The sequence below is a fragment of the Monodon monoceros genome, unplaced genomic scaffold (genome assembly GCF_005190385.1).
Source record: "Monodon monoceros isolate NGI ecotype Baffin Bay Population unplaced genomic scaffold, NGI_Narwhal_1 Super_Scaffold_4, whole genome shotgun sequence".
NCBI lineage: Eukaryota > Metazoa > Chordata > Mammalia > Artiodactyla > Monodontidae > Monodon > Monodon monoceros.
The window spans coordinates 50536311-50560099 of NW_021703781.1; the positions used below are offsets into that span (position 1 = coordinate 50536311).

Here is a 23789-nt window from a genome sequence, read left to right on the forward strand (position 1 = left end):
ACGGCCTAGTAACAGACCGAGGGTATCTTTCAGGAGCGCATGGAGAAGGATTTCAAAATAGGCTTCAGAAGATCTGGATGTTCATCCTCCAGGAAAATCAGTAATGGGGAAACAAGAGAGCCACACAGACCACACAGCCCTAGGAGGTACACGTGCTGAATGTTTCTCTCTGTACAGCTGAGCTGAACTGAATTCCACAGTTTTTCAAGTTGCTCACAGCACAGCCTGGATCTTGGACCTCAAATTGTCATGACTGGGATTATGGGTAAAGTTTAAGGCGGGCATCGGGCAGGATGTGGGCTCAGATGTCCAACTCATGCCCATTCCTGTGCCAGGGCCAAGAGGAGCCAAGCCTCTTTGCTCCTTTCCACTCTGGCAGCCCCCTTTCTGACAGCTCAGACACAACGATCATTAGTGTTACAGAAGAGGACAGATCTGCCGTCAGCACCTCTTGCCCTGAAAGCAAAGCCCAAAACCACAATGTATGGCAGAGCAGGCAGCGGCCTTGGAGAGCATCTGACTCATCCAACCCTATCAAGAGCCTAAGTGACTGATGTCACAGAACTATTGGCAAAATTGATTCACAGTCTTTTCAAAAGGGTGAGGGGCAAAGTCATGGTCTTTGCCAAAGGGTGAGGGGCAAAGTGACAAACCCAGCCCATCCATAGTGTCCTGGATGCACAGCCAGATTGGCCCAACTCCTGAAAGAACCACCAGTGGGATAAAGAGCCACCAGGGCCTCACTCGTCTCATTTTGTACAGAAGGAAGCTATGAGCCAGAGCTGTTGTCTGAACTGCACCCCCTTCCTCGGAGAGGAGAGGCAGGAAGTGACTGCTGGTGAGGTTCGGGGCAGAGGAGGGAGTGCTCAGGGAAATGGTCCTGCCAGCATCACAGAGACGCAGCCAGGTTTGGCATCTAAGGGAGCTGCTTCAAGTTCACACCAATTCAGAGATTCCCTGTGTAGCCACATTAGTTCTTGGGGACAGTGGAGTTTTAAATAAAGTCTTGGGAGCTGGAACCTCTAAGGGGAACCTAAGTCGTCTATGTGGCTCAGACCTACACCAGCTGGAATCAACATTCAGCCTCTGGACTGACCTTCTCCTTAAGGGGGAGGGGCAAGGCACCTGTCAGCTCCTCTCCACACTTGCCAGTGGCTCACATACACATACACACACACATACACACACACATACACGCACACACACACACACACACACACACACACAGAAAGGAAACCAGCCAGAGAAGTGAAAGGGAGTGGCTCCTAAACATGCAAGGATTAAGCCTCCAAGTCTTTGTTAGAAGGAAAGAAGAAAGGATCATGCATGATCTGCTAACAATTTAAAAAAAAAAAAAAAAACCAACCCAAGGAGAGATACCTGGAGGGAGTACTAGGCCTGAAGAATTTTTCACTGTCTTCACAGGGATTATTTTAACAGCAGAAATAGAGCGTGCACGTATAGGGTCTGCAGTTGCTGAAAACACAAAAGGGTAAATGGTGCATCCAGAAAAAACATTTGGGAAACACTCAGGCAGTGGAGGAACGGGGCAGGGACAATAGGAGGAAGTTGCCCACACCAAAAGAACAATAGGAAGAGCGGTAGATGCAGTAACTTAAAATAACCTGCTTTCGCTCTTTAGAGTCCTGTACAAGTCACCAGAGCCCTCCCATGACCATCCCCCAGATACAGCTGATCAGTGTCTGTGCTGCCTGCCACACCAGGAACTTGCTAGACAAAGAGATTACAGAGACGCAGATGGCCTGGCAAATAGAGGAAGGGGAGAGCAAGCAGGGTCCAAGGGGCCCCCTGGGAGAAGGCTAGGGTGCCTATGCTGGGGGGAGGCTCTGAGGAGGAGAGTTATGGCTCCTCTAACTCCAGAGGAGTGGAGGAAGGACAGGGAACAAATTTGGGAGCTGCCTGGTCCTTTCAGCCATCACAGCCGCTTCTCCAGGATCGTAACTCCTGGGGTCTTGTGCCTGTTCTGACAACCACAGCTCTCTGGCCCTGAGCAAATCAGAGGCCCCATCTGTTGGGCAGCAGATGGCCTACTTAAAGCCATCCTTCCCTGGGCAAGAGGTTGCCAAGTGTCCAAGTGCCTGTTCAAGACTCTGGGCGCACTCAAGCACGAGGCCCAGGGTGCTGACACCAGCTGAGCTTTGAGAGCTGGGATACTGCCTGGCATGTGGGTGAAGGCTGCTGTCCTCAAGTCCCGGATGCTCATGCTTATCTAGGCACAGGCTTCCCTGGGCCCCCTGCCTACCCAGATTCTGGAATCTCAATGGTGGGCATAGTCTCAAACCCTCCTCCTCACAACAAGCCTATGGTAGCAATGTCACTCTTGAGCAACACCCGGAGTTCTTACGGTCCCAGATCCACGTCACACCTTGGGGGGTAGGGCTGTTTGGGAAGCAAGACCGTCACGGCTGTATCAGCATCATGCTGACGAGCCTGTCAAGGGGACAGGAGGGAGGCAGGCAGCTCGGAGGTGGGTAGTTCACCTTCCAGTCCATCAGGCTGTCATTTCACAAGGTCCATGGCAGTCATACAGCCGCCAAGAACTGAGCTGATAATAACAACCCTGCACGTGTTAAGATACAAACATGCTTTCACAGCAATCCTGCTGACTGTTCCTTACGGCCACCTGGGAGATTGGGTGGGAGGATTCTGTTACCATTTTCAGAGGAAGAAGCGAGAGAGCTGGTTGGAGTCATCCAGTGCTCAAGCGAAGAGGCCGAGACTGGAGCCCAGCTGTCCTGGCACCTGGTTTAGTGAGCGCCCCAGGCCGCCCTGATGACTCCAGGTTGCACCTGCTTCCTCTTTCCAACCAAAGGTGGGTCTTACCAAGGAGCGAGGGGAATGCAACTCTACAGGCCACGCTGCCCGCCCACCTCCGGGGGTCTCTTCTGCTGATGAATTCACAGGGCTGGGGTGAGCATCAGACACGCTCGTCTCCCCGTGTGCTCCTCACCAGATGCTTATTAGGCACCGCCCTTCAACATTCCCTAAGCGAATTAGCCAAGGCTGTCCAAGACCCCGAGAACATTACCTCACACCAGGCGTGGAGAAGAGCGGCCGGGCAGGGAGACACGGAAGACAGGACAACAGCAGGACCCTCCCAACCAACCGGCCCCGGGATCCCCATCTCTCCTGCTCTCTACGCCTCCCCTCCTGGCTGCTCTTTCTGACTTTACACTTTGCCTCATCTCAAAATGAATACTTGGCTGACCCAGATAGTAATTACAAAGTCCAAATATGTCAAACTTTTTTTTTTTTTTTTCCGGTATGCGGGCCTCTCACTCTTGTGGCCTCTCCCGTTGCGGAGCACAGGCTCCGGACACGCACAGGCTCAGTGTCCATGGCTCACGGGCCCAGCCGCTCCATGGCATATGGGATCTTCCCACACCGGGGCACGAACCCGTGTCCCCTGCATCGGCAGGCGGACTCTCAACCACTGCGCCACCAGGGAAGCCCCAAATATGTCAAACTTTGTAAGCGTTTTCTTTGAGGGAGGGTGCATTTTGACTTAAATGCCCAATAACAGGACTTTTGCCCTCCCTCTTTGATACCATAAGACTTGTGGGATGAGCACTGATAGAATCATTGGAACCTGAATCTGAAGCAGGAAAAAATACTGCAGATCATCAAATTCTCTCATTTTCTAGATAAGGAAATTCACAGCCATAAAGACAAAGGACCTCCCAAGAGTTCTCTGTTTACGAGCAGCAGGCCAGGACCCGAGCCCGTTTCCTCACACTGCAAAGTGACATGGGAAGCCTGAGGCCTGGCTGCTCAGGATGAGAGATGGGACCTCAAAGGTCATCTTATCCATCATTCATTTCACACTTACATCTTTTGTCCTAAAATTTTAAAAATTGAAAATCTGAGAGGATGTGCATGAAACTAATGTCACCAAAATAATTTATTTCAGCAATTTAGGCTCTTGCCTCAGGGTCAGGATGGTGAATGTGTCACTATTTATCACAGGTGGAGGTGAAATGCTGGGTAAGAGAGACTGCAGGCTGATAAATGCCATACACACGAGGACTCTGCCCGTGTATTTGGGGTCTGTGGTTCACAGCATCCTGTGAGCTAGGGACAGTTTTTAATATATCACCTCACATTGGGAAACGGCAGCCTCAGACTCCTGATTCTCGGAAAGCATAGGAACAGGTCTCCAGGTCACGGCCTAATTAGACCAGTGACTGATCCCACCAGGCAGGTGGCCCGGGCCCTGCTCCTTCTAGAAATGCCAAGTTTCCCTTCAAGAGCCTTACCTCTGTCTTGCCCATTGCTGCCCGGTACCAAACCATTCACCACAGCTTTGGAAGCACCAACATCGCATTCTGAAAGAAAGAAAGAAAGAAAGAAAGAGCCCGAGGCTTGTGATCACGTCTAGCTACCCTTTCCTGAGTCCCACCTGGTGCAAAGTGCTGGCCCTGCAGGCTTCCTCAGGCCTGAAGAAGGGCCCCAGGGCGTCGTAGCTGAGTTCCGAGAATGCTCTGTGGCAGGGAGAACGCAAAAGCTGTTTGGGATGGGAAGTGTGTTGTGAGCGCTGTAAATTCTCTGGCTTCCTGGCTTGGCTTCACTTCTGACATTTAAAAAAAAATCTCCTTAATTCCTTGAAAATGGCATCTCCTGCCTGACAAAGGCTTATCCACCATTCCAAGGCCGCTCAAACGCATCCCTGTGCATCCCGGATGAGAGCTGTCAGACAGCCAGGACAGAAACCTCAGGCTCTGTGACACTTCCCTTCACCCTACCCCACCGCCGCTGCTGTGGAAGCCATGTCAGGCCTCCCCCCCAGCCCAGGGTCCCCAGCCGAGGCTCCTGTGTTCTGGTTGTGGCGATGACCTGGCCCCCTGACCGCTCTCCTGGCCTTCGTTCTGCCCCTTCTCCACCGCAGCCCTCAGTCTGTATCTGGAGAGCACCCTCTAGACCCCCATCTGGCTGAAAAAGCTCCAGGGAGCAGGACAGAGAACAAAACAGGACAAAGCAACGTGATTTTCTAAAACCCTCCACTTTAAATATACTGTATTTCACTATTTTATTTTTTTGTTTGTTTTTAATGTTTAAATTACATTTTTACTATTATATTTTTTTATTTATTTTGGCTGCACTGGGTCTTTGTCGCGGCAAGTGGGATCTTTTTTAGTTGTGGCATGCATGAGGGATCTAGCTCTCCGACCAGGGATCAAACCTGGGCCCCCTGTATTGGGAGCGCAGAGTCTTACCCACTGGACCACCAGGGAAGTCCCTATTTTTGTTTTTTTAATTTTTATTGGAGTATAGTTGCTTTACAATGTTGTGTTAGTTTCTACTGTACAGCAAAATGAACCAGCCATACATATACATATATCCCCTCTTTTTTGGATTTTCTGCCCATTTAGGTCACCACAGTACATTAAGCAGAGTTCCCTGTGCTACACAGTATGTTCTCATTAGTTGTCTATTTTACACATAGTATCAATAGTGTACATGTGTCAATCCCAATCTCTCAATTCCTCCCACACCCCCTTCCCCCTTGGTATCCATACACTTGTTCTCTACCTCTGTGTCTCTATTTCTGCTTTGCAAATAATTCACTTCTATTTTGAGAAATAAAAATATCAGGGTTTAGTCTGGGAATTCAACCATACATGTTATCATTTCAATTAGGAAACAAATTGAACTTGGAATCAAGTTCCCCCAAATGTCCATTAGGAATATCATTTTTTAGTCAGTGAGATGGCCTGTATGTTAGCATAAGTGGTTATATTCAAATGAACAAACTGACCTTCCTGATAATTAAAAGCAAACCAACAAACAAGCCCCAGTAACCAGGAGCTACCCAGGGACAAAGCCTGGGCAACTCATCCCGGACTCCAGGCACTTCAGCCACAGGTCCCAGCCCTTTTCCAGCTGCAGTTCCCTGCTGCCCCTGTCCTCCATGACGGTCTCCTCACAACCCCTTCAGCACATCAGATACTTTCCGACATTCAGGCCTTGGTTCCTGCAAGGCCTTCGGCCAGAAATGCACGCTCCCCCTTTCCTAGCTTGGGGAAATCCTCTGTACCTTGAGGTTCACCTTGAATGTCACCTCCTGTGTACCAGTGGAGACCTTTCAAAGTTCTGCTCAGCTGCAGACACTGAGACCCTCACTGCCCACCGGCAGCCTAAGCCCCACCCAGTTTCCTGTCCCAGAACTGACGGCAGCAGTCCAGAGAAGACAAGCAGGTGGGGCATGTGATCAGTGTGCTTGGGGTGACGTCCCCTGCAGCCAAGAGCAAACCAAGCCACAAATATAATCATAACAGCTATGGGTTTTTAAAGCCCTCTATTTACCTGGATCTGAGGGTCCATGCTCAGCATTTCATAATGAGCACCTCATTTTTATTCTTAATACCCAGGCCCCTGGAGCTAGAAGTTAGGAACTCTTATTTTATAGATAAGGAATTTGAAGCTCAGAAAGGATGCCGGGCTCTAAGATCACTAAATAGGGATTTGAAGTCTGGTCTGGTCCATCCCACCCACAGCTTATCTTCTTTGAACCCAGCTAGGATAAACATTTTTTATTTTTAAAATGAAAAAAGCCCCCAACCCCAGCAGCTCATTTGGCTGAGACTTGGTCACCCTACCTGGGCTCTTAACAATCAGCCTCCCTGACATAAGCTACACTGACAGGCCAGCCCAGGCGCTCCTGGATCCAGATGTGACCAGGGCTACTGCCCCTGTGCCCGCTCCCCAAACCCGCCACAGCGGCCATGACCTCCCGACACTGGCCCCATAGGGCCCGTCCTGTTCACTGCCCCCAATCTACCTACAGACAAAGGCTAGTTCTCCCAAAGTCCCCTTTGCACCTACATTTCTGGGATGGATGGAAGGAGGGTGTTGGCAGAAAGCCAGAAATCCAAGTAAAAGAAATATCACCCGTTCCATCACTCCATCGTTTCTGACTATCCCTTCCCTATGCACCTGCCCTAATTTCTCTTCACCATCCCCTTCCTAGGACTACAGGCCTTGCTTTGGGCCTCCCCAGTGCCAGCAGCCTCTGAGCTTCCACAAGGCCCAGACCCATGTCCTTCCTTTCCTTTTGTGTGTTTTTTTTTTTAATCAAACAACGAAACTTTAAGAAATTTGGAAAAATAATTCCATCACCTCACACTCACACCTCTGCAGCACGGTGCTGGTGGCCTGGGGCTGCCTCAGGAGTCACTAGCCAGGTGACCCCAGACATGCAGCTATTTCCACCAAAGGTTAAAAACGAATGTTTTCTACATAGCTGCTTTCTTCCGGATGATCACTTTTATTAGTGGCATAATCTCCCATCAAGTAAACACACATAACGAACCTACTCATTCCCCACCTTCACGTGGATGTTTTTGTTTCCTTCGAATTAAGATAGACATTCCCAAGAGCGCGATTATCAGGTCAGATGGTCCAGATTTTTTGGACTCCTCCTAGGAGATGCCTCCTTTCAGCATCACGCCTGAGAGAGAACTTGGGGAGAAGTCCCACAGGCATCTCTGCACCCTTGACCAGCCCCTCCCTGCCCACTTCTTCCCCCCTTATTCATGCCAGGAGTGGTGATACCAGTTCAGGCTTATCCTGATATTAGAAGAACAAGAAACTTTAGGCTACAGAGCTAAGAAAAAAACAAAACAAAGCAATAAAACCCTGGCCTACTTTGAATGACAGGAAAAACAAAAAGCCAAGCGAGAAGAAAAACTGAGTTGCAAAGCAGGGACTACTGGCAGTGCCCGAGTCCACCTGGAGGGGAAAAGAAGGGACGTAGCCACCTCACGCATAGGAGAAGCACCCATGGAGTCAAGGACAAGCCCAGTCCCTCTCCTCGCAAGGAGGGAACCTGAGCTGATAACCCACGGATGGGACATTGGACAGGCCTTGGGCTCAGTGCTCAGTACTTTAGAAGCACTGCCTCACTTAATCCTCAAAAATCCCCATGAGGTGGTGCTTTCGTGATGTCCATCTTACAGAAGAGAGTGGAGAGAAGGATCCACACAGGCCAAAGCCCGCACACTCAGTGTGTGTGGCCCTGAGCTGAGCCACCTGGGCCCTCCTCCTCCCAATAAGCACACACTGTCCGGCAAGGTTTAGGATTTGGCTAAAAGGGCACTGCACGTAAATAAGCGGAAAGGCTTGTTTTTAACCTCCAGAGGTCTCTGATAGCACCCTGGAGATATCTCAGGGTTAGGAGGCCCCTGAGTGAGCTATCCACTAGGTCATCCCCCAGCCCACCCTGCCTGCAGGTCTCAGGAGGTTCCAGGGTGCACTCAGTAGCTAAGGTGGGCCTCAATCTCCAGATGGAAACTTCTCTGCCCCGAATCCTGGGCTGGAGAGCTGACAGCTCTTGGCTACATGAGCAGGTACCTACCTATTCCCTTCTGTCTTCCCTAGCCCGGGCTTTCTACCCCAGCTCTAAACCAAAACTACTCAGAACTGCTCATTTGTGTAGGTCTTGATTTTTACTACCAAAGGCATAGCAAAAGGGTGGTTTTGCCCTGATAAAGGAAGTGATGGATTAGCTCATACTATGGGGCAATTATGGTCGATCCGTTTACTTGTGCTGCAGTCACTCAGATTAAGAAATGCCACTGAGGTGTATACATATGTCAACATTTATCAAATAAGATACTTAAAATATCCACAAGTTTATTGTATGCCAATTATATCTCAATAAAGTTGTTAAATCGAGGGAAAGGGAGCCCGTTATAAAGATTAGGACACAGTACATGTAAAGTGTATAGCATAGTTCTTGACATAGGGTAGGTACTCAGTAAATCATTAATAATAAAGGTTGTGTTGACGATTTATGACAAAGCTTTGATGCTTACCCAGGACTAGAAAAATAAACAATGAAATGCAGTTGGGGCCTTCAGAGTAAGAGGGAAATCTGGGTAAACAGTCCAGTTTTGTAGATTTGTCAGGAAGAAGAAGACAGGGTTTTAAATGACTTACCAGAGCTCATGGTGGTGATAGGACAAGTCTTCTGTAACTGGGGCTCTGCAGAAAAACAAACACCACAATGCAATTGATAAATGGCAGGTTCGAGATAAATCCCTATGGTTCACATTAAAAATGCAAACACCGTATATAAGCCTTGATAAAACAGAGCTGGACCAGGTGTTACTTGGCCAGGCTTCTGGTTCTTGGTTGGCTGTGTACTAACCTGACCTTGGGCACATAACTCAAACTCCTTGGCCTCCATTTTGTCAACTGTACTTGGTTTAGATACTATCCAAGATCCCTTCCACCTATAATATTCTATCAAGAACCTCAAGTTACATGAGTCCACGTGGATCAAGGAGAGGGTGAAGGAAAGAACCAAGTTTTAGGACAGAGAGATAAAATCACAACACAAACTGATTACTGGAGAGTAATAATAAGATTATATATAGCTTATTATGCTGAAGAAAACGTTCTAGGTGCTTTAAATATATTAATTCATGTGATCCTCACAAGGACCCTATAAGGTAAGAACTAGCATTGCATTAGTTTACACAGATGAGGAAACCAAAGCTCAGAGAGGCGAACAGCTTGCTGCCCATGTGGAAGAATTGGTTCTGGAACGCAGACAGCCCGACCTGAAAGCCCAGGCACTTAGGAACTACACTCTACTGCTTTGAGGTGGGAATGCAGTCCACTTACTCACTGATACGCAAACAGTAACCCTCTCATTTAATATGGTCCCATCTGAAGTCCCCCAAAACCACTGGCTACTGTCACTATAGTTTTACCTCTTCTAGAATTTTTTTTTTTTTTTTTTTGGCTGCATTGGGTCTTCATTGCTGCACATGGGCTTTCTCTAGTTGCAGCGAGCGGGGGTTACTCTTTGTTGCGGTGTGCGGGCTTCTCACTGCAGTGGCTTCTCTTGTTGTGGAACACGGGCTTTAGGCACGCAGGCTTCAGTAGTTGTGGCTCATGGGCTTAGTTGCTCTGCGGCATGTGGGATCTTCACAGGCTAGGGATCAAACCCGTGTTTCCTGCATCGGCAGGCGGACTCTTAACTACTGCACCACCAGGGAAGTCCTAGAATCCTACATAAATGGTATCATATGGTACGTAATCTTTTGTACCTGGCTTCTCTCACTTAGCATAACACAATTTAGCAACTGGCCATATACGTGTGTGTCCATTTCTGGACTTTGTTCCATTTATTTGTCTTTATCTAATCCATTGTCTTGATGATTAGAGCTTTATAGTAAGTCTTGAAATCGGGTAGTATGAGTCTTCCAACTTCATTCTTTTTCAAAATCATTTTGGTTCTTCCAGGTCCTCTGCATTTTCATAAAAAGTTTAGAGTCATCTTACCAGTTTCCACCAAAACAAAAAAAAGCCTGCTGGAATTTTGAATGGGTTCCTGTTCAATCTATGTATGAATCTGGGGGAAATTAACATTTTAACAACACTGAATTTCCAATTCATGAGAATGAACTCTCTGCCTTTATGCAGGTCCCCTTTAATTTCTCTCAGCAATGTCTTGTAGCTTTCAAGGTACAAGTCTTGCACATGTTTTGAATAGTAAGGTCTAGCTAAACACATCTGAAGGACAACCTGAAAAGTAAGTCTTCATGAGCTGTAGAACCTTACTATATAACGTGTGGTCTGCAGAACAGCAGCTGGGAACTTACTAAAAAATAGAGAAGGGCTTCCCTGGTGGCGCAGTGGTTGAGAGTCCGCCTGCCGATGCAGGGGACACAGGTTCGTGCCCCGGTCCGGGAAGATCCCATGTGCCACGGGGCGGCTGGGCCCGTGAGCCATGGTCGCTGGGCCTGCGTGTCCGGAGTCTGTGCTCCGCAACGGGAGAGGCCACAACAGTGAGAGGCCCGCGTACCGCACAAAAAAAAAAAAAAAAAAAAAAAAAAAATGGAGAAATGCAGAATCAACCCTATACCAACTGAATGAGAATCTGCATTTTAACAAGATCCCCAGCTGGTCCCTAGGTACTTTCAAGTGTGAAAAGCAATGATGTAGAGGATATCAACTCCCCAGTTCATAAATTCTGTAGTAAGGTCATGGTATGGTCTGAGGGTCTGCACCAAGAGACACGCTTTAGTCTCCTTTTTAACGCTGAAGTCAGGCACCAGTTTCCTTTCTGGGTGGTTGTCTTGTTAACTGTCTTTGGAATTGACTGAATAGAAGCTGGGGGCTAAAAGGAAATCATTCTAAGTCCTTCTCTCCAGCCCAAATCAGCCGTAAGTTTGCCTCTGTCACTGTCAAGTACACCTGAGACTACCCGTGACCTTCAACAGCCCCTCAGATTGTTCTCTAAGCTGTGGAAACATTTGTTCTTTCAGTTAAGAGCACAACCCCCTGTGTTCCATATGCCCGGGTGGTTTCCTATCCTGGTTTTATGATACCTTCGTTTGCCTCCCAGGGCCAAAACGGATGTCAGGATAGCATCCAAATGTTTTATTTTTTAAATCATTTAAATAATTATGCTAAGGTTTTATTTATTTAACTTTTAAAGCACGACTATAGAAATGTTTTCATTTCAACACTGAAGTTATCTTTTTTTTTAACATCTTTATTGGAGTATAATTGCTTTACAATGGTGTGTTAGTTTCTGCTTTATAACAAAGTGAATCAGTTATACACATACATATGTTCCCATATCTCTTCCCTCTTGCGTCTCCCTCCCTCCCACCCTCCCTACCCCATCCCTCTAGGTGGACACAAAGCACCAAGCTGATCTCCCTGTGCTATGCGGCTGCTTCCCACTATCTATCTATTTTACATTTGGTAGTGTATATATGTCCATGCCACTCTCTCACTTCGTCCCAGCTTACCCTTCCCCCTCCCCGTGTCCTCAAGTCCATTCTCCACATCTGCGTCTTTATTCCTGTCCTGCCCCAAGGTTCTTCAGAACCACCTTTTTTTTTTTAGATTCCATATATACGTGTTAGCATAGGGTGTTTGTTTTTCTCTTTCTGACTTACTTCCAACAGTGAAGTTATCTTAATATTTTTCTTTTTTTACAACACTTTCTAACCTTTATCTGCATAAATAGCATTTACATAGTTGTCAACAATGTCTGGACAGCTTTGTGTTCTAGTTCTCAAATTAAATATTTCATGAACATTTTTCTGGATTTTTAGTCATCATTTTAATGGCTGTAACGTTCCATAATTCATTTACCAGCTCCCTCTGTAGAGTTTGTCTTAATTTTAAAAATAAGTACATAAATGGAGTATTACTCAGCCATAAAAAAGAATGAAATAATGCCACTTGTAGCAACATGGATGGACCTAGAGATTATTTTACTAAGTCAGACAGAGAAAGACAAATATCATATTACTTATATGTGGAATCTAAAAAAAATGATACAAACTTATTTACAAAACAGAAATAGACTCACAGACACAGAAAACAGACTTATGGTCACCAAAGGGGAAAGTGGGTGGGGGGGTGATAAATTGGGAATTTAGGATTAACAGATACATACTAAGAAATAGATAAGAAACAGGTAAGGAACAAGGACCTACTGTATAGCACAGGGAACTATATTCAGTATCTTATAATAACCTATAATGGAAAAGAATCTGAAAAAGTATATATATATTATATACATTATATACATACATATATATATATATAACTGAATCAGTTTGCAGTACACCTGAAACTAACAACATTGTAAATCAACTATGCTTCAATTAAAAAAATAAGTACATAGCACAACAGCATTCTTAGGCTGGGGAAGAAATGAATGGAAATGTTTTATAAAGCAAACATAAAGGATGCCTCAACTCGCACGTGATGTCTTCACCATCTGTCATATGTCGGCCACCCTTTGCACATTTTATGTATTTCTCAATACAGACACTAGTAATTTCTAGATGTCAGCACTACCCTTACTTACAAAGTGACCTAAAGTACATATGGGCAGGGATAGCATCCCAAATACTAACCATCACTTTACTACAAACATCCACCAACCAGAGTGGATGCCAGGTGTAGAGCTCTCTGCGGGGGGGGGGGGGGGGGGCCTCCCCAGGCCAGGTGTTTTACTGTTTAGTGGTTGGATTGCGAAAAGATGGAAGGAGAATGGGCCCAGGGTGGTAGGACACTATTCCAGTACTTGAAGAACATGTATGATGTAGTAGGCGGCAATGACAATGCCTAGGTGGGTACCAGCTCTGCACACATAGACTTTTTCGGTAGTAGGTCCTGTTACATGCTCTCACTTGGTTGTTTAAATGGGCAGCAGGTGACACGAAGCAGGGGGTAGTTTAAAGTAATATCAAAATAAAAACTGTGGCAGTGGCAGTTGTACCAAGGACGGTGCCCAGTGTCCCATCCTCGGCGGTGGTTGCAACAGCAGTGACACCTTATCCAGACTCTTCCGGGGCCTGGTGTTGGCTCTGAGTCCATCCATCTCAGCCTCTTTGAATTTCTGCCTGTTCTGAGTGTGGTTCGCCTGCCTCCTGTAAACTCTGAACTACCTGAGATCTCGCCAATAAATCCCCCTTTCATTCTGAGTTAACCAGATGCCATGTCTGGTCGTTTGCAACCAAGGCATCTTGAGCAGCACAAGGACAGGGGGAGGAGGGAGCCCCAAAGGTTTCAGTGGGAGAGGAGAATCTTCATTCCTCTCTCCTGAATAAGGCCATCCAGAGGGGAATCCCAAGTGGCTCAGCAAACAGTTTTGTCTCTACAACCTGAAGAGCTGAGAGTCAGGGCGGCGGGGATGCAATCAGGAAGCTGCACAAACTGAGTCTGACCAGAGAACGCTGAAAGCTTTAAAAGTCACAGTCTAATGCCCACAGTTTATTTAGAGATAGTACAAGTATTACCATCATATGTTAAACATGCGAGTCTATTTTACATAAAAATTTCTGACACTTAATATTTATTTAAAAACTAAGCTGTAAAGAGTTTGAGTTGGTTGAGAACATGATGGCACATCTTTATAATTTCTCCCCCAAGTCCCCTCCAAAGGAGGCAGGTGCCTTTGGTTAAAAGCCAAAAAAGATGAACAGTGCCACCTAGTGGCAAAACTGGACCACTACAAGTGGGCAGCAATCCCCCGGCGGGTTGCAGGAACCTACAGTGTCATGGTTTGGGTGGGCCAGCTAGGCTCAAGCCGCCATTCCACCCCTCGGGCTGTCAAGACCTACCGAACTTGGTCAGAACACCACAGCATCAACAGACATTCCACCAAAAGAACAAGATGTGAAGTTGCCAGTCTTGTTAAGAATGCATCCAGATAATTAACGGTTTTGCACGGTCCCTCTCTAATTCCACAACCCTATAATTCTGATAAGTCTCGATGACAGAGTGAATAATTACCAAAAAGCAAAAGTTGCTCATGCTCCCAGCTGAAATAGAATCCAATAACTAAATATGGGTTGTTTATTGGGGAAGGAAAGAAGGTCCTTCCTTATATGGATGATTCAGGGATATATGACAAGGGAGGAATTGAGTTTGTCTGTAAAAATAAATTCAAGGTCCAGCAAAGATTCTTGGAAGAGAATGAGTCCCTGGTTGACCTCCCACTCAGCATGCTCCAGCCTCCCCTATGACCTATGGTGTTTAGCCTCCATTGCTTCTTCCCAAATACACATACACACACACACAATTGTAAGATTCTGGAAGGGAGACGCTGTGTCATCCTCAGGACTGAGCATTTAGTGGGTGGGTGTTCAGTCAGGAACTTTGCCCTCATCTCTATTTAGCCTTCAGGACCTAACTTTCAAGTCTTACCTTCAAAATAACCAAGACCCTCCTTATCTCCACTGTAGCTGCCTACAGGAAGCTAGCTCCCCATTCGACCAGACCCTGATTATACTCTAGCTTTGAAATCCAATCTGCCGACCTGATATATACACACACACATACACACACATACACATATATACATATGCATATATATTTGCAGCTACTTCCAGTGGCTTGAAAAGAATAGGCACAGCTCACAAAGCCCCAGAATACATGCTTGGCCTTATTGCTTTATACTTTGCTGATCCACAAGCAAAGGTACGTTTCTGCAATTTTTTGACAGCTCATCTTCTTCTCAATCTCTAATCATGTCGTTTCTCTTCAAATGCACTCTCTGCATTATTGGAGAGGGTGCAGAAGGCTCTTCAGAAAGCTAGAAGGGATAAACACTGAGTCCCTAACACTTCCTTTCAAGGGGAGGAAGTTAGGATAAACTCGACCCTGACATTAAGTTCAGCCTGGAATCCCATGACACAGCTGGGGGCTCAGAACAGCACAAGCCCACGGTTTCTGTGGAAAGACCGATGCTTCTGGAGAGGGAGCAATAGGTCATCCCCCACATCCTCCCATTTCCTCCTGGAATCCCTCCAACGTGGTTTCCGTTCTAACCAGTTATCTAAAATGGCCTTCAGAAAGGTTTCCAGTGCACACACATGGCCAAGCGCAAGAGTTTTTGCAGTGGTCAGGGCCTCACTGACCTTGCCACTGAATTTAAGACAGTTAACTCCTTCCTCCTCCCAAGCACTTTCTGGTCCTGATTTGTAAACGTCACTGTGGACTGGTTTACTTTGAGCCATGAGACTCTTCCTTCTAGAACAGGATCTTTGCAGTTCTTCTAGGAGTTTAAAGGGCTAGAGGACCCTGAGCTGGGTCCCCATTCCTTTCCAACTGCATGCTCACTTCCTAGAAGATTTCACCTGGACTATTAGAACCAGAAGGATCCGTGGTTACCTAGCCCCTTTTCATGGTTTTCCACCTGTTTTGGAAGAAAGTTCCATGAGCCCCCTCAGGCTAACGGGGCAGCTGTGCTTTTATCGATTTCATTCATTTATACTTGCTGAGCTTTCCTTGGATAAACGGGTTGCATGGCTACAAAAAATTCAGAAACCAGAAATCTAATCCATCCCCTTATTATTTAGGTGCAAAAACGGATTCAGGAAGTTTCCCTTAGTCTTGCTCTTTATTCCGTCTACTAAGCCCACTTTCCCTCCTATCCCTCTTCTTTTTTTTTTTTAATTTTTATTGGAGTATAGTTGATTTACAGTGTCGTGTTAGTTTCTGCTGTATGGCAAAGTGAATCAGCTATACATATAACCATTCTTTTTTAGATTCTTTTCCCATATAGGTCATTACAGAGTATTGAGTAGAGTTCCCTGTGCTGTACAGCAGGTCCTTATTAGTTATCTGTTTTATATATAGTAGTGTGTATATGGCAATCCCAATCTCCCAATTTATCCCTTCCCCCCTTTCCCCCCTGGTAACCATAAGTTTGTTTTTTTACATCTGTGACTATTTCTGTTTTGTAAATAAGTTTCTTTGTACCATTTTTTTAGATTCCACATATAAGCGATACCATATGATATTTGCCTTTCTCTGTCTGACTTACTTCACTCAGTATGGTAAACTCTAGGTCCACCCATGTTGCTGCAAATGGCATTATTTCATTGCAGCACTATTTACAATAGCCAGGACATGGAAGCAACCTAAATGTCCACTAACAGAGGAATGGATAAAGAAGATGTGGTACATATATACAATGGAATATTACTTAGCCTCTTATCCCTCTTCCTCCTCAGGGCACCTTCAGCCTTTGTGTCTTGGCAATGAACACTGAATTCCAGATGAGAAGCAACCATCCACAGCCAATTCATGAACTAGCCAGTGCCAATTCCCCCTTATAACCTTCTGATATCACCCTATTACTCACTGAACAATGCAAAGTGTTCTGATAATCAGTTACAAAGATTACTGGCCAAGTCCGTTACTCATTTTTTCCCACCCTGCCTTCCTGGATTCCCCTCCGCCAATCAAGTTCACTAGACAGTGAGGCCCCTCCAGCAGGGCAGGGTCTTGATCATCTCTGTATCCTACTGTCCAGTATGGTGCCTAGCTCAGAGCAGGCACCCAATTAGTACTGGTGGGGTGAATGTCTGTCTCCTCATTCCCTTGCCACCTGCCTAGTCTTGTCAATTCTTCTGCCTTCATGACTCACGCAACCCAGCCACCTCTGCTTTTCCATCCTCACACTCACCATTCTATTCCACCACCTCATTCCTAGACAATTACAATGTCCTAATAAGCCTCAGAATCACCCTACAGCCCATGTCCTGACACGTTCTGACTTTAGCAGTGTAAGAGTTCCTCGGTCAAATTTCACTGGAGAAAAAAAATCTGCGGGGCCCCTATAAACTCAGAAGGGTTGGCTGGGCGGTACAGGGAAAAAGGAAAAAAGGCAGCAAACCTCCCAGGAAAGAATAAGGTACGTAAAACACACAGACCTGATGATACCATTCCAACAGCATTACTTTAGCACCTACTGTGCACCCAGAATGGTGCTTGGCCCATAGGAAACCAACGTGAATTGGACATTTGCCATCTTTGAGGCCACCACGGAGCTGTAGGACAACAGACATGTCCCATTTAATATAATATGATAGGTAACCCTCTGCTAGTGATCTGACCTAAGTGTTACAGGAGCATAGAAAGAAGAGGAATAAATTCTGCAAGGAGAGAGAATCAAGGAATGAATAAATACTAAAATGTTTTAAGTGTTCAACGTCACACCTTCTAAAATCACCTTAAATGTCATGCTTTGGGAAACATTGGTCTAAATGTCCAAATTCCTTAAAATACCATAAGCCTCTGTAAAATGAAGTCCCAATTACTTTTCCAGTCTCATCTCCACCAGGTATCAATAAACCCTAAACTCCATGTGTATCATATTTGTCATTCCTATTGAATCCTGAACAAGATTTCCCATTTCCAAGTCTTTAATCTCATTGTTACTTCCCACTAATGCCCTCTCCCGAACCTCCCCAAACATTAAGGCCAATCCCAGTCACCAGATCCACCAACCCAACAAAAATGGAAGATTTTAATTTTGGTTTAGTCTTATTTTTAATCACTATTGAAAGTCATGATGATAAGGAATTCATTTAATAAGACTTATTTAATAATCACAGAATTCAGAAATCCCATGTCCAAGCTCCCACTAAAGTCATCACACTCTCATCTCAGGCCCTTGCCAGAGATAGGCCAAGCAAGATCCGGAGTTGGAAAGTTAGCTACCGATAAACCTGCAATGTTTTTTTTCCCCTTTTATACTTAAATGAAGTCTTTAAATAAACATGCAAAGTTGATTCTGCCAACAAAATTGCCAATAAGAAAACACAGCCCAAAAGAGTTTCAAGTTTTATACATGCAAAATTATTTGAGCTTCAGACAATAGAATTTCGGAGATAATATATGATTACAAGTTATGTACTACAACACATGGTTTACAGCAAACATAATAGAGAGGATTAATATCCTTGTTTTATAGTGTACTCAATACTTATTGCCAAGAAAAAAATGTTAAAGGCATGAAGAATTTCCAAGAAAAAAGGCAAACAAATCTGAGAAAAATGTTCACTTAACCTCATTAGTTTAAAAAGAAGATTCAAATAATGGCCAACCATTTTTCCCACTTCTTAAGTTAGTCCACAAATTTAAAAGCACTAACGCTCAGTGTGGTCAAATGCAAAGACATTGACATTTTCCTACAATCATTGACACTGTAAATTGTTACCACTGTTTTCAGCATAGCACATCAAGACTTAATGTAGCTCACACCCTTTGTGCTTTAGGGGAATCCAGTTCAAAGAAAGAACACCAAATGACAATAAAGCTACGTAGACAGAGATGTTTACCACAACTTTGTTAATAGTAAAAACCTAGAAACACTCCTGTGTTCAGTGACAGGGGGCCAGTTACATGGCCACTCACCCCCTGGGTGGACTGAACCGTTATGACGATAATGGTTATGTAGACTGTACAACATGGGGAAACACTTCTTATGAGATTAGGTGAATAAAAAGCAGGATGTAGTTCTGTGTGACGTTTCTGATTATAAATATGTAAAAACCCAAACATGTGCACATACTTCAAAGGAAATATGCCCAAATTCTCATAATGATATGGTAGCATGGAATTATAGGTAACTTTTAAATTTCATTTCTATTTTCCAAATTGCATATAATGTGATTATAATACACTTATTTTTTAATGAAAGGAAGTTGTTTTTTAATCTTATCCCTGGCATTTGATATGCAATTGTGTAATCTTCAGAACTTTGAAGAGCAAATTCTAGCAGACAAGCTAAAAAAAAAAAAAAGCCACTAACAGTCTTGTCCATCAGAACATGGCAGCCGCACATGATGCAATCTTTCTCAGGACCCATAACAAATACCCCAAATATGGAATTGCAACATTAATTGTCAGTGATTGCTTTTGTTTAATGAAGCCAAACTACTCCCATGCAGTTCCTTATGAGGACAAGGGAGGCAGTAAAGTGACTGGAATGTTCAGCTAGATTTCCTAAAGAAGCAATTACACCAAAACGTTTCATCTTAAAATAGTCCACAGGGGCTGCCAGGTGACAACACACACAGTACCCCACTACTCCCAAAGCCTGCTCGCTGCCAATTCCCTGCTCCTAACCTGATTCCATGGCATTCCAGAGACCTGAGCTCCTCAAACTCTTTATATGTACAACGCTGGGCACACACAGTTTCTTAAGCCTGCATTGTTAACCAAGTCTTAAATACAAACACCGGCCCACGTGTGTGTTTCCCAAATATGGCTGTGTCTACAGAACCAAAACAAAGCTGTCTAACTACAGCATCCGGTACACTCGAAACCCTCCACTTAGGAAATCTAGATAACTGAAACAAGGGCAGATGCCCAAATCCGTTAGATAACAGCGTTAGATAACAGCAAAACATCTTAGCTCTGTTTAAATTGTAAACACGCAACCTCAAACTAATAAAGGCAAGCCCAGGATACAGATGACGTCTTTCTTCTGAAGCAGTTACTACACAATGTCTACCCGTAAAGAAAGCATGAATGAAAGCATTTTGAATTCTCAGGAGAGTCAAGGTTGAACCATAGGCTACCGGTAAAGAGACGAAGAAGTTACTGTGGGTGGCTGAAAAAAATCTTAAACAGCTGAAAAGGGTCTTTTAGAGCTTGAGCACGGGAAAGAAGTGTGGGTTTGGTATGGCAGGAGAGGTGTCCACGCTTCTAGAAAATCCCTAATTCCCTCTCAACTTTTCTTTTAAACCACAAAATTCCTAAGGCCACATATTTACCACATCGTATATCATACAGACATCTGCAGTACAGGCCCATAGCACACTGAGGAATGAGGGAACAGAAGTTCCATTCAGTAAAAAGACTCTGGGTCTTTTGCAAATACATAAATACCTCAATTCATAATACTGGCTTATTCAGGAATTGCTTGTTTTCCTTAAGACGTTCTGAAATTTTACTGAAAGTATACTAACCTAGCAAACAGCCAATAGAAACACTGAAAACATCATCTTTTCTGAGAAAACCTCTATTCTCAGCAGCATTTGTTTAATAACTGAAGTGGAACACATACAGTCAGGCCCAGAATCAATACTCCCTGAACCCAGACCTTGGAGGCTGAGGACTGCATCAGATCCTTGATGCTTAATGGCAATATATGTGAGACACCGACTTCCATTCATCACTCAGTAAATTGCAGTACTTTAGCTACTTTTCTCTTTTAATTGTATTTTGCACTAACTTTAGGCAATTTAAGTTTATCAGGTATAAAAGCTACAGCCAAGTATCTGAAAATACAGTGCAAATTTCTGAAATGAGTTTTCTTCCAACTAAGCTAAAATCACTAAAAATATTCCATATAGTGCCAAGGTCATAGCAAGCATTCAATAAAAAGTTTTTGGCTTTTTTAAAATCTATGTTATTTCTCAGACCAGATGACCTAGAAATCAGTTGGCATCTATTATACATTTATATATTAATAAACATTTTATATATACACACACACACATTTGTGGCTTCAGCTGCTATATGTGTATCCAACTATATCAATAATCACTTTGAACATCTATGGTCTAAATGCACCAATTAAGAGAGATTATTAGAGTGGATCAAAAAACAAGACCCAATTTTATGTTGTAAGAAAACTGCTTTAAATATAAAGACACAGATTAAAAGTAAATGGATGGAGAAAAATATACTGTGCTAACGGTTTCTATATGTGTTTAGTGGCTGTGGAAAACCACTACAAAAAAAGAGTCAGGGGCTTCCCTGGTGGCGCAGTGGTTGAGAGTCCGCCTGCCGATGCAGGGGACATGGGTTCGTGCCCCGGTCCGGGAAGATCCCACATGCCGTGGAGCAGCTGGGCCCGTGAGCCAGGGCCGCTGAGCCTGCGCGTCCGGAGCCTGTACTCCGCAATGGGAGAGGCCATAACAGTGAGAGGCCCGCGTACCGCAAAAAAAAAAAAAGAGTCAGAAGAACTGGGTTTGAAACCAAACTCTATCAGGGCTGCAAATTGGGAAGGCCCTTAGGTTCTCAGCCTCAGTTTACTCACCTACAAAAAGAAATGAACAAAACCTAATTCCATAAGGTGTTTCTAAATTTTAAAATCTACATGAAATATTGTAAACTGTTGTTATAAAAGGAAACGAGGAAACGTATTCTAGCGAAGAGTTGCTGGTCTAGTCCTGTTATCCTTTTATTGCTTCAACAGACTGATGAATATAATCGCTGCATATCTTATCACGAAGTTGATATTACCAATACTTACCTGTATAAAACGTCAGGCTTTAAAAACTGAAGTAGCATCTAAAAACCAAGAAATCCATCTCTGGCTCTGCCTTCCTATGCAAAATCAGGCAATGGAGGACACTCTTCATAAAAACATATTTTAAGACACTTCAGAGTTGCCCTCTAAGGTCAGGTCTCAAGGAACCACCATTAATTCAAGATCCATTTACTGTGCATGCATTCTATGCAAGGTCCTGTGCACAGGCTTCAGAACAGAGAGATGAACCATCTTCATTTCCTAAATGCTGACTGTGAACCAGCCATTTACCTACATCATTTCTAATCTTGAGAGCCCCTTATAAGATTCCCATACCCATTTTGCAAACAAAAAAAACAGCCTCAACGGAAGTGAAAAGACTCACTGAAGAGTCTTGCAGAAGCAAGTAGGAAAGATCCTGGTGCTGGCTCCCAAGCCCAGGCTCTTTCCAGTCCATGATCCTCACCCAAAGAGGCACAACACAGTCCCTGCCAGAAGCAAGATGCCCGTATATGAAGACTGTTCAGAGAATAGACACACCTTAAAAAGAGAGATGGGGGACTTCCCTGGTGGTCCAGTGGGTAAGACTCCACGCTCCCAATGAAGGGAGCCCAGGTCGACCCCTGGTCAGGGAACTAGATCCCATATGCCGCAACTAAGAAGTCTGCATGCCACAACTAAAGATCTCTCATGCTGCAGTGAAGATCCTGCATGCCGCAACTAAGACCCGGCGCAGCCTAAATAAATAAATAAATAAATATTTGAAAAAAGAGAGAGCGATGGATAATCTCAGGGGGCATTTATATCCAGCTGTGGTAATAATCAAATTTATCAACCAAGATAAGAGATGGTGCCTGTCTTCAGAGACCTTACATTGTAGTTGAGAAGACTAATAGCCTTGAAACCCTGATGAGGCGCTAAAGACAGCACGAAAGAGCATTTATGGACTGCCCTCCACTGTAGGAATACGACAGCCAAGAGAATGCCAAGCTTCAAGACTCACCTGGGAAAGATCAGGGGACATGCTGACAAATACACCCCTTTATGAATGTTTAAAATATCCCTGTAGTACTTACAATATTAACTTCTCTATAGAGGGTTCACTGGGGGACGTTAAGCTGAATTAGATCACACACAGCACTTTCTGGCAGCCTGTAGGGAGCAATGACACCCATCAACACCCCCTTACCCACACACACCTGTAAAAGGTGTAGAGGGACTCTAGAATAAATAACTTGGATTTCAGTTGTTGCTCTGCCACTTACTAGATACTTGAGCTGAGGTCAGTTAACCTTGCTAAAACTTGGTTTCCTCGTCTATAAAATGGGAAGAATAAGTCATCAATCTCAGTGTTACGGTGAGCATTAAATGAGGTCAAGCACATCAAGTGACTACCCCAGTGTTACAAAGTGCTCAACAAATTCTAGCTGCTTTCAGCACGATCCGCATCATCAACGGCATCTGAGGCTCAAAACCACTTTCTCCTCAGCTGGCTTCATAGTAGCAGGTGTTCTTTTTTCAAGTACAGGGAGGCTGGTCTCTTCAAGCTAATTAAAAGGACAGACTCAACCAGCTCTCCTTGCAAGAGCTCACTGCACGCACTTCCTCTCCCTCCTGAAGTTACCTGGCCTGTCTTTCTCCAACAGCACAATCCTCAAAAACTCAACTTCCCATAAGAAGCAAAGTAACGAGTCTACCTTTTCTCCAAACAGTAAATTCTCATGGATAGTTCTGTTCCTGGCTGGGTATCACTTGATTTACATATAAAAAGTATCATCTTCCATGTGTTTTGCTACTAACAAGCTGTTCTCCTCACAAAATTCCTAAGGTCAAAATTTCCAAGGTGGGTTCCACATAAGTAGTGTTTGGTACACAGAAGAGACCCCAGTTCAGTTCAGTTGATGGAAAGGATCTGTACTGAAGAGATTATGGAAAGGACATTGGGTAGGTGGTGTGCCAAAGCCACAAACTGGCCTTGAATGCCAGGCAATGGCATTTGTGCTGGCCTCTTATCAGGACATAGAATTCAAGATAAATTCTTTGGAAGTTTCCTAATTCAAGATTAATCTGACTGAGGCATGCAGGATGAACTACAGAGGTGGGTGCACTGGGGCAGGGAGAATATGTGAGCTGACTGCTTGTGAGCTGAGGTCAGGCCAAGGGCAGTCACATCTAGTGCTTTTTATAAGACACACACACACACACACACACACACACACACACACACACACACACA

At 44.7% G+C, this 23789-nt stretch overlaps 1 protein-coding gene across 14 annotated transcripts in view; it reads right to left on the reverse strand.

The window, feature by feature from the left end:
- SORBS1 (sorbin and SH3 domain containing 1) overlaps nucleotides 1-23789 on the reverse strand; it is a 239256-nt gene that overhangs the window by 108489 nt on the left and 106978 nt on the right. For 8 of the 14 annotated variants that reach the window (XM_029245035.1, XM_029245037.1, XM_029245036.1 and 5 more), the window contains 3 exons: nucleotides 8959-9003; nucleotides 4278-4346; nucleotides 1381-1476 (listed from right to left, as the gene is read on the reverse strand). In XM_029245035.1, the coding sequence (XP_029100868.1) occupies nucleotides 1381-1476; nucleotides 4278-4346; nucleotides 8959-8968 (175 nt within the window). In that variant the 5' untranslated portion in view covers nucleotides 8969-9003. Of the gene's footprint in view, nucleotides 1-1380; nucleotides 1477-4277; nucleotides 4347-8958; nucleotides 9004-9737; nucleotides 9746-23789 lie in introns of those variants that run through there. The other 6 variants (XM_029245040.1, XM_029245045.1, XM_029245044.1 and 3 more) reach the window with 2 other exon arrangements.